The sequence below is a fragment of the Notolabrus celidotus genome, chromosome 22, assembly GCF_009762535.1.
Source record: "Notolabrus celidotus isolate fNotCel1 chromosome 22, fNotCel1.pri, whole genome shotgun sequence".
Lineage (NCBI taxonomy): Eukaryota > Metazoa > Chordata > Actinopteri > Labriformes > Labridae > Notolabrus > Notolabrus celidotus.
The window spans coordinates 21,102,703-21,113,582 of NC_048293.1; the positions used below are offsets into that span (position 1 = coordinate 21,102,703).

The 10,880-nt window shown below is 41.0% G+C and overlaps 1 protein-coding gene across 1 annotated transcript; it reads right to left on the reverse strand.

The window, feature by feature from the left end:
- Positions 1 to 6,193: 6,193 nt before the first annotated feature.
- Positions 6,194 to 8,393, reverse strand: LOC117806312 (potassium voltage-gated channel subfamily S member 3-like). The gene has a single exon (XM_034675194.1). The coding sequence runs from the start codon at positions 8,336 to 8,338 to the stop codon at positions 7,037 to 7,039; it is 1,302 nt and encodes a 433-aa protein (XP_034531085.1). The 5' UTR covers positions 8,339 to 8,393; the 3' UTR covers positions 6,194 to 7,036.
- Between the last annotated feature and the right edge of the window lie 2,487 nt (positions 8,394 to 10,880).

Genomic DNA, 10,880 nt, shown 5'->3' on the forward strand with positions numbered 1-10,880 from the left:
CGGGGGATGTTCCAGCAGATGATGGAGGTGGGGTTTGAACCTGGAGGACTATGAGTTGCATGATTTAACTGCTGAGTCACACCTTCCCTCTTTAATCTGTGATGTTAACTTTTACACGAATGAACCCCTCTCATTCGGTCTCTCTCTCCTAAAATCAGTCCTGCTGCCTTAAAGAGAATCTGATCCCTCAGATCTGCAGCGTAGTTGAGCTCAGTTTCCACATCCAGAAGCACACCGAGTAAGAATGTAAAGTTATCTTGATACATCAGAAGATGTGATTGTGTTCGTGGGACAGGATCCTGAAGTTATCAATATCTGAAATTCAATCACGGCCACTTTTCCTGAAATCAAACCCTGACTTTCTGGGATGTTTGAGATGATGAGTCAGATGGTTTGCACAGAGATGTCATGTAATTTAATCTTTACAGTGAGCTTACTCTGCAGAGAAACTGATGATAACTGATAGCATTTAATGAACTGAGGTGTGTCAGTTTATTGTTTTACATTACATTAGTGAAGTTACCTTTGATACACACACTTTAACCTTGTTTCCACCAGCAGAATAAAAAACACTAAGACTCAGCCTTCAAAATAATCCCAAAAGGTCAAATATCATACATCTCATGATTGTTACTTTTATCCCATAATTTTGACTTTTTTTCCTCATAATTAGAACTTAATTTATCATATTTTGTATTTCATAATCACGACTCTTCCGCTGATGTTATGACTTTTATTTTTTTATTATGAACTCATAGATTTCATATAATTAAAATTTACTTACATCTCATATTATGAATTTTCAGCTCATATCTTCAAATTCTTACATTTATTCAGTTTTATCAAACAATAATTATTATGACTTGCTCTCTTGTAATTCTCTTATCTAATTATTTTTGTTTCAAAATTTTGAATCCTAAAATTATAAGTTAGTATCTCATTCTGTTGTCTTTTTTTTACCTCTTTTAATGAATTAATATTACCTAGTTATGATTTTTGTATTCTTTAGACTCTCATTCATACTATTCAAAATAATAAACCTGATAATGATGACTTAAATAATTATAATTCTGCCTTTGATCTCATATTTACAATGTACTATTTCAATATTCAATCTCTAATTCTCAGTATCACGACTCTTCTCTCCTAATTATCACTCACTATCTCATAAATTTTGCTCCCAACTTACAGTTATGATTATGTATTTTGTAATTATAAGCAGTATTTTATCATTTTAACTTTAATCTCTTAATTATGTTTTTTTTTTATCTCTATTTTAAAATGTTGACTTCTATCTTAGTGTCACAGTTATCACCTGCTCAGCCTCTCAGCCCAGTACATTTCCACTCCCCTTCGTTTACCTGAACCACACTCTCCTCATTAAGCCAACACTAATCACCTGTTTCTCATTACCTGCTGCCAGTATTTAAGTCCCGGTTTCAGCTCACTCAGTGCCAGATTGTTCTCTCTGCAAATGCAAGACTCTCCAGCACTTTTCCTCGGACTGATCTCCCGGTTTCAACCCTGCCTGTCCCCGACCTTCCTTCCTCGTTTCTGCCCTGGTAACTACCTCAGCCTTCTGTCCCCGACCAAGAGATTTGCCTGCTCCTCGTCTGTTTCCAGCCTGATCCTCCACACAGCGAAACCAGCACCTCAACAGACATTGTGTGACCTGGTTAGTAAAGACTGTTACCTGCTGTTTCCTCTGGGCTCCAGTGTGCTGCTTTTGGGTTCACCCTCACACCCGTAACACTTAGATATGTTTTAGAGTCAAGTTAAATTGAGTTTTAATCTCATAATTTCTATATTTTTCTTAAAACTTTTACTTTTATTTCATAGTTGTGACTTTTATGTCATTATTCGAATTAGTAATCATTATTATGACCTTTTGTCTTTTTACTATAACAAGACATTAATAGACACATTAAAAAGAACATGTAGTACACACTTATGTGAGGTCTATTGCTTGTTTTATTTACAGTTAAAAACATAAAGGGACACAACATTCATAGTTTTGCCTTCACTGTGTTTATATCTGTTTTCTTTAATACCTGTCTGTTTGTATCAAGTGTTGTCTTTTCTTGCATTTAATGTAAGCTGTGTAATGTGGTTTCATGAAGGAGCTTTTTAAATACAGGTTTATATAATTACATGACAGTAAGTAACAGCTGTTGTAACCCAGACGTACAGAATTCTTCCCCTTTCCTGTCACGTACGCTGTAATCGAATCGATTTTCTGCCCTGAGATCTGATTACAGATCAGAGTTAAAGATGTGCCAGCTTATCTGTGGCCTCTTCATTCCACTCGTCCTTCACTTTACAGCTTATGTTTCATCTTAAGTTCAGGCTCTCCTTTTCCTCCAGTGTAAAACTAACATTTAAAGAACTCGCCCTTCATTTGAACGCAGCACGTTCACTGGGAGTGATTGTGGATACGCTGAGTGAGCAGAACAGCTGATAACCCTCACAAGGGTAATTAAGGGGAAATTGATTTCAGTTTTCTAAGCTGTGAAAGCATTAGAAGACTAACGGCTACGCTGATAAATATAAACATTGAATCGTGGGGATCAAGTTGTTCTTGTGGTGCAGGAGAGAAAAATACAAAGTCTTCAAGCTGAGGCTGTGAAAAGTATTATTGGTTGCATTTTGATTTCTTACTTTAGATGGTGCTATATTTCATCACAGATGGATTCGCTAAATCAACACGTGAGAGGAGAGAAGTGTGAGGAGCAAAGACGTTTCAACACGGCTTTAAAATCCTTTTAAACTCAAAAAGCCATGGCAGAGATCGGTCAGTGTTTTGGTTTAAACCGCGACCCTGTTAACTGGAGACTCTCAGCCGGATGCATCCCTCATAAGACATTAACTACCCCTGAACTAAATTTAGACCCTGGTTACTCCGGGGTAAAGTTCCTGCGGTTGAAAAACGCCTTAAGGGTCCATTTCCTCCTCCAATGTAACAGGTGGAACATGGGTCAAACTACAAAACATGCATTCACTCACAGCAGGTAGTTGAATTAAATTATTTATAATGATAGATGTAAAAGGAGAAGATGTGATGAGACGAGATGTGCGTCCTTTAGTGGATGGCAAACGTAAGAAGCACTAACCTAAGAGACACTGAACTTTCTAAAAGTGTGAGTATCTGCTTCAAGCTGACACAATAAGGAACTCTAGTGAGAACTAGATCCACCTGAGGGATGTTTGACGTCCAAAACAAATCTATAATAATGTGCATATTTACAAAAAAGGGTTCAGTTTGAAAAAATAAATGTGGTGTACCCTAAATAAAATTCTTGCAAGGTGTTAACCATCTCTTTTTCTAAACAGTGGTGTACAGTAGTCTGTCAGCCAAGCTAATCGGTGGAGCTCTGCCAGGCAGTGAGGCAGGTGTGCAGCTGGGGGCGGGGCTTCAGGTGAACAGAGAGAGAAGGTGAAATGTTTGGCGAGGGTTTTTTTGGTATAGAGGGAAAAGTGAGACGGCCAGAGGGGAGAGGAAAAGAGAAAAGTTTCATGTGCTTGGTTTTATGGTGTTTCCTCGACTGCCAATGAAAGGAGAAGGATTATGTTTCCATGCTTTGGAGGACCATGACAACTAGGCCTTCAGGAGGACTCCCTGTGCCAGACTGAAGCTAACCTGAAGAACCAGGACCGTTGAGTCTGATTCTTCTTAGAGGTGTGCTTTTCTTCTGCAATACTTTGCTTTTGGAGATTTGTTTGGGAATCAACAACCTTTGAGTTTTTGAGGACTCTTCTGCTGGGACTTAGGGATATTGTTTGCCAAGGAGGACTTTCGGAGGCTGCTTGTGAAGGGGTTTTATGTGAATAAACTACCCTAGTTTATTGCAGCTATATTTGTTTACTGGCTGTTTTATGCACAAGTATAACGGTGGATCAAGAAGTACCAGTAAGGGTCCTTAGGGTTTGCCAATGCCTGTCCAAATGTACTGATAAATGACAGTAGCTTCTGAATGTAGAAATAGTAACAAAGCTTAAATAACAAGCTGATTGTTAAATCTTTCTTGACTTTGTGATTCTTTGAATCCTGCTTCTTTAAAGAGAATCAAGTCCACACTTTTAGAGAGCTATGATTGTGTCCCAGTGACTCCATCCTGCAAAGCCCTTTGGTATATTTTGAATGCAAGGTGCTTCCATGAAAACCTATTGGCCGTCCTTCAGGTCTAACAGGAGCCCATACAGTACACTGCTGACTCTGAGCTTATAGAAGACTGAAGTAATGACCTAAATCAGAGTGCAGTACTGTGTCACTCTGAGCGTAAAAGCGGGACCCAGGGAGGAGGGACTCGAGCGTAGAGGGTGACCAAACGCCTCAGTGCTGAGTCAGATGTTGACAACACAAGGTGCATAACAAATCCCAGCAGCTGACGGCTGCAAAATAACAAAAATGTTAAAGTCATCAGCTGAGAGACTGATGTTTGCCAAGACCTGGACCCCGCTGCAGAGATGAATTCAGCGTAGAACATTTTATGCAGGATAGCTCTGATTTTTGGTGATTGATCAGCTTCTTCTCATCCAGAAAACAGAATAGAATCAACACAATGTGAAACGTGACATCAGCACGGCTCATTAAAGACACTCGATTCTCATCTGAGGATAAATTGTGAATTCAGCTCTTTTGTAAGGATTTTTATTGACTTGAACTGTTGTAAAGCCCGGCACATTGATTTAGGAATCATTACACTGATGACCGAGCAGACAGCAGGAATCCTCTCGTCGGATTAAGCAGGAAAAAAGCCTTCTGAGGCGAACTACAGCTGTGACATGAGACAAACACGCGTACGGATCAATGGCAGATTCTACAGCAAGGCAATATGGAGGCAAGCTTCAACAGAGGACAGTACATGGACAGGCAGCACAAACTTGCACATTTAAACTCGAAGAATAAATAAGTCAACGTGTGAATTATTTGAATCATCTGACCTTATTCTCCTGACCGGCTGTGTACTACTGTAGCTGGTCTGTGCTGGTATGCATGCAGATGAATCATGTGACTTCGGGAGTATGCCTATGTTCCCACATTTCTAAGGTTTTTTCAATGTGGTTTTGTTTGTCTGACTTAAGGGAATGAAAACAAGGATTCGGCATCCATACGATTAGGGTTAGGGTTACGAATAGGGTTAAGAGTAGGGTTAGGGTTATGATTAGGGTTAGGGCTAAGGTTAGGGTTAGGGTTGCGATTAGGGTTAGGGTTCCGATTAGGGTTAGGGTTAAGATTAGGGTAAGGGTTATGATTAGGGTTAGGGTTATAATTAGGGTTAGGGTTACATTTAGGGTTAGGGTTACAATTAGGGTTAGGGTTGCTATTAGGGTTAGAGTTATGATTAGGGTTAGGGTTCCGATTAGGGTTAGGATTAGGGTTACGATTAGGGTTAGGGTTATGATTAGGGTTAGGGTTAGGGTTACATTTAGGGTTAGGATTACAATTAGGGTTAGGGTTAGGGTTAGGGTTCTGATTAGGGTTAGGGTTAAGATTGGGGTTATAATTAGGGTTAGGGTTACAATTAGGGTTAGGGTTGCTATTAGGGTTAGAGTTATGATTAGGGTTAGGGTTCCGATTAGGGTTAGAGTTACAATTAGGGTTAGGGTTATGATTAGGGTTAGGGTTATAATTAGGGTTAGGGTTACATTTAGGGTTAGGGTTACAATTAGGGTTAGGGTTGCTATTAGGGTTAGAGTTATGATTAGGGTTAGGGTTCCGATTAGGGTTACAACTAGGGTTAGAATAGGGTTAGGGTTATAATTAGGGTTAGGATTACAATTAGGGTTAGGGTTAGGGTTAGGGTTTTGATTAGGGTTAGGGTTTTGATTAGGGTTAGGGTTAGGGTTACATTTAGGGTTACAATTAGGGTTAGGGTTAGAGTTAGGGTTAGGGTTAGGGTTATAACGTATGAAACACCTTCAGGGGACCAAAATTAAAGAAAATATATCAGCTGTTTTATAGCTGTCATTTAGACTTTCAGAAGGGACCCTTTAAGATGCTCTGCCCCCTTTGCAATGAGAGTCTAGCTCCGCCCCTGGCCGAGACCCTTTTCGATCAGCCTGTTTTATGTTTTTTTGTAATGATTGCGATTGTGACATTTTCTGCTGCTGCTGTTCGAAATAGAATTACTCATTCATTCATTTATTTACTATAAAGTGCTTCCACAAAATCTTGTGGGAGGATAGGGCTTAAATTGAAGGGAAATGTAGGAACACAAGACCTCATTTTGAAAATATCCTAGAAATGTTGGAACATTGGGATGACCCCATGACTTCAATCCCAAGAAATTTGACTCACTGACATCAAGATTGTGCAAAGACTAGAGGTGTCTGGCATAACTTTAACAACATACTCTGCTTGTGCTTTCTGGATTAGCATCGCAAGCATACAGGCAGATATCAACGCAATTTTTCGCCCCATGCTTCCAGAGTCTGCAGCTTTCCTCAAGCTAACTTCTGCGTGAAAGCAACATATCGTCCAGCTTTGCATCACGTTCTCCTGGGACGTAGTTAAAGTGGAGTCCAGTCAGTGTTTTCAATGCACACAGTTAGCGGCTTTGTATTTGGTGCTTGAGAGAGCACATGTACCGGTCCTTGAGGATATATACGTCCATTGAAAGCTATGACTAAAAAACTCGGATTCTATTTCATAGTTTCAGTTTATCAGAGCATAATCCTACACAGCCCCCCTCCTACGAATTTGAGTCTTTCATTGAAAACATGTCTGCATTGTGTAAATCCCTTGAGATAGACTTTGGGCATTTCCTGTCTTTGTTAGCTTTAATAGACTTCCTCGTTACCAGCCTCAGGTGACTGCAACACATTGACAAAAATGTCCCAAACTGAAAAAAGGACTTATTGACTTTGAAAACTACGCCTGCATTTAGTGAAGGCGAAATCAACACACAGCATTGTGCAACTAACTATGCATTTCCTGCATGTGTCACTGCCTTCTATACAGCGTCTCAGGATTAGTTGGAGTTTGTCAGATAAAGTTTGGACACCATCTTAATACTCTCCTTAACTTGCTCTGTGTTCACTTAATGCTCTGTCTGAGATCAATGTGTTTCTGCTTCTGATAAAACTTAGAGAATTTGTTGAAGATGTTTGTGATGGGCAGAGCGACAATCAGCAGCCCACAGACGATACACAGAGTTCCTATCAGCTTCCCGGCCAGAGTAACAGGAAAGGTGTCACCGTAGCCCACCGTAGTCATACTAATGGTGGCCCACCACCAGCATATGGGGACGGTCTGCAGCTGTGACTCATTAGATTCCCGTTCTGCAAAGTAAATGAGAACAGAAAACGTGGAAATGCCGACAAACAAGAAAAGCACCAGCTGTCCGATTTCGTTGGCGCTGTGTAGCAGCGTGGCGCCAAGAGAGCGGAGACCGGCTGAGTGACGTGCGAGTTTCAGGATACGAAACACTCGCATCAACCTCAAGATCTGCACCACTTTGCCCACATTCTCCAGTTCTGTGTTCTCCCCTTCGTCCATTGGACCATAGGCTAAAGTGACGTAGAAGGGAAGGATTGACATCAAGTCGATGATGTTCAGCATGTTGCACAAGAACTTCCTAGCTGATGGTGCGACAGCCAAACGGAGGATAAACTCTGCAGAGAAGTACAGAACACAGACGGTCTCAAAGAAAGTCAACACCAGGTTTTCAACCTTCGGCTCATTGGGATCCTTCTCATGAGAGTCTGGGATGCTGTGGACGCACATGGCAATAATAGAGATGATGACAACACTAAGGGATGCAATGGCTATAACTTTGGCTGAAGTGGAGTGACCTGGATTCTCAAGACGGATCCAAATGTTCCTCCGATAATCTGCACACCAGGAGCCCTCGAACATTTCTACATCGTCCTCTGAAGCCGACAGAGTCTCGATAGACGATTCTGAGCCATTGAGCTGCACATCATCACTCCTCTGATCCCACCTGTTATCCTCAGCTTGCTCCATCAGCTCATAGAATTTATTTGTGCAGCAGCAATCCAGGTAGCGCTCTTTGATGCCCCAGTACTCGATCTCTTGAGTAAAAGACACGATGCACAACCCGTCCACCAGGTGCATTTTGCCCGTGAGGTAAAAGTTGAGAACGTAGCAGAAGAAACGTGGATTCCGGTCGAAGTAGTACTCCATCCCAGAGGGACTGAAGTCATCGCAGAGCTCCAGGATCGCTTCTTTGGAGCTGCAGCAGAGAAGGCGACCGAGACGCGTCTGCGGGAACCTTCTCAGGACGTCGTGCTCCATCCGCTGTCTGAAACCACCGACATTGACGGTGATGCAGCAGTCATCAGGGCTATGTGGACCGAGGATCTGTCCGTACGCCATGACGGAGCCGGATCAGATGCTGATCTGATGCCTCTGGTGGAAATCTCAGAGGCTCTGTTGCCTGCACACAGAGAAACTGAAATTAGCACACCTCATGCTTTCTTGTTTGTCATCCGATCACATTGAAGTGTTTTATGTCGCGGCTGTGAAGCATCGAGTTGCATTTGGTTTTCTATGACATCCTATGGTGGATGGTTAACAACAGCAACACTTTCTGAGGAGGCTTTATTTACAGTCTACAGATAACAGGGTTCTTTTGTCCTCAGTAGAGCTGATTGGTAAAATGAGCAACTTCCAGTATCTAGTATCAATAAAACAAAGTCATCAGGTTAAAGAAGAATAAATCACGTTTTCAGGCTTGTCTTAATTGATATATGTTTCAGGCATTATAATGTGTGTAAAGTAGGGTATGAAAAAGAGTGAATTAAGCATGTTTTGGATCTGAACAACTGTCTTTAGTTTTCAGAGGAAGGTGTTGGATAAATTAGGACATACTCCCAGAAGTTTTATAATCAAATGAACCTGTGTATTTTTGTATTATTTTGTCTTTTCAGGATTACATCAAGATGGCAAGGATGTACCAAAAATCCAGCTTCAGTGGATGTCCCGACAAAAGCAGCGAAGCATGTAAGAGTCGAGGTCTATTTGTTCTGCGTGGTACACCAGAAAAGCAAATCTCTGAAGATTTCTGGTGACAAAACGGAGTTTAAGATATGCAACCTGAAGACAGGTATGCAAGTTTGCACCCTGAAAACTGGAAGGAGCAAAAGAGAGGTCAGTCTGTGTAGAATAAACAAACAACAGTTCCTTCCTGATTGCTTTCAGGGTTTCACTAAATTTGTAATAAGTCCATCACTGAACATGCAGAGGTGACATCTCTTGAGCTGACAGGAAGTTGGCAAAGTTTGTCTGAATGTCTTTTATGTCTTGTTTTCAAATAGGATCAGAACAGGATTTGTAATGATATGGATCTAGAGTCTTAAAATAGATAAGTGTTTTTGTTCGGGAGGAAAGTCCAAAGGTTTCACTCTCTTCAACATGCCTCAATGCTGAGTTTACCCTGGACAAATGTGCCACAGGACTAACTTCTTGTGAGAATTATCAGCCTGAAACTAAAGTAATTTAACTTTTGTGGATATGTATGAAAGCTTGTTGCTTGTTTTTATTATATTTCACACTCTTGTTTTGCAGAATGATGCATTAATGTGAATGTGACTCACTCTCTCTCCTCTCCTGCGCATGTGTATGCAAAAACTGCCAAATGCCATTAAGATTTTCAATCACATATGTTACATTACAAATTAAGTAACATAATTTAGACAGAAACGACTCAGTATGTTGATATCAAAGATTAAGAACAACACTAACCTGGTGAAATTATGATACGAGTGCAGCACTGTGACAAAGTCACAGTGCGTCATGTCTTTACATGCAAACATTGTCTTTGTCCACAGTCATCCACACCTGAAGTCTCTCCTGCGTGTCGCTCTAAAACAAGAAGCACTGTCTTACTTGTATTGTGTTACGCGCGGAGAGCTAGCGTTTCAAATTGCTGCGAAACGACATGCCAAGGTCAGATTTGACACGTTTTTTCTGCTGCAGCAACACAAGTGTTTCAGACTCGTTCGTGCACTCAAATATAGAGCTAAACACACTTTATGAGTTAAATAGAAAAGCATTAGGAACCGCACTGATGCATCCAAAAGTGGTGCAGAATTCCTTTGCGCGTTCGGGTCATGGGGTGCAGTAAGAGGACAACATATCCAGTTCATGCGTAAACGTAAAGTAAAGGCTTACCTGTGCATGGTGAAGATGTCCTGTGTGTAGTTCATCTCTTTTAGTCTGAGGTCCACTGTACATTGCAGAGTGAGCGCAGCGCAGGGTGGACCACAGCTTCCAACAGGACAATGGATCACCAGCTGGCACATCATCCCCACTAACAGGCTGTTAAACTTTGGTGTGTGGAGTGTTGTCAGTGTGCAGGCTGCGCCCTGCTTATTTAAGGAGGGTCTATTTATCTCTGTTAATATTTAATGTTTCTTTGGGCTAAGTGCTCACATTGTTCTTTGAGGGCAGCTTCTTGTTTCTCGTTTGTTTGCATCTTCTTGTGGGTGTGCTCTGTGACATCTGTTTGCTGGGCTGCTTTCTTCTTTTTTTTTTACATTAAACAATAAACAATAAACTTTAGGGAGGCTGCAGAACTGAAACACAACAGGAGGCAGTTGTATAAGGCATCAAAGAAATACAAACTATTTAAAATAAATCAGACAGTAAAATTAGGCTTTTAGAATCTTAATTTGTAGCAGCCTCAGTCAAAGCAAACAGTTTTAAATAATGCAGATCTTGTTTTAATGCAGGACCTAATGCCCATGCAGCAAAGGGAAGACCAAAAGGGTGCAGGAAAGTTAGAGAAGATTTATGATATGCAGCATGATAAAAAGCAGAATGCTGTTCTTCACAGTTTTTTGTTCGAGACAGAAATAGATGGAGTTTATTAGTGTTCATCAGGCAGGGCTGCGTTAGAACATGCTGTTCAAAAACT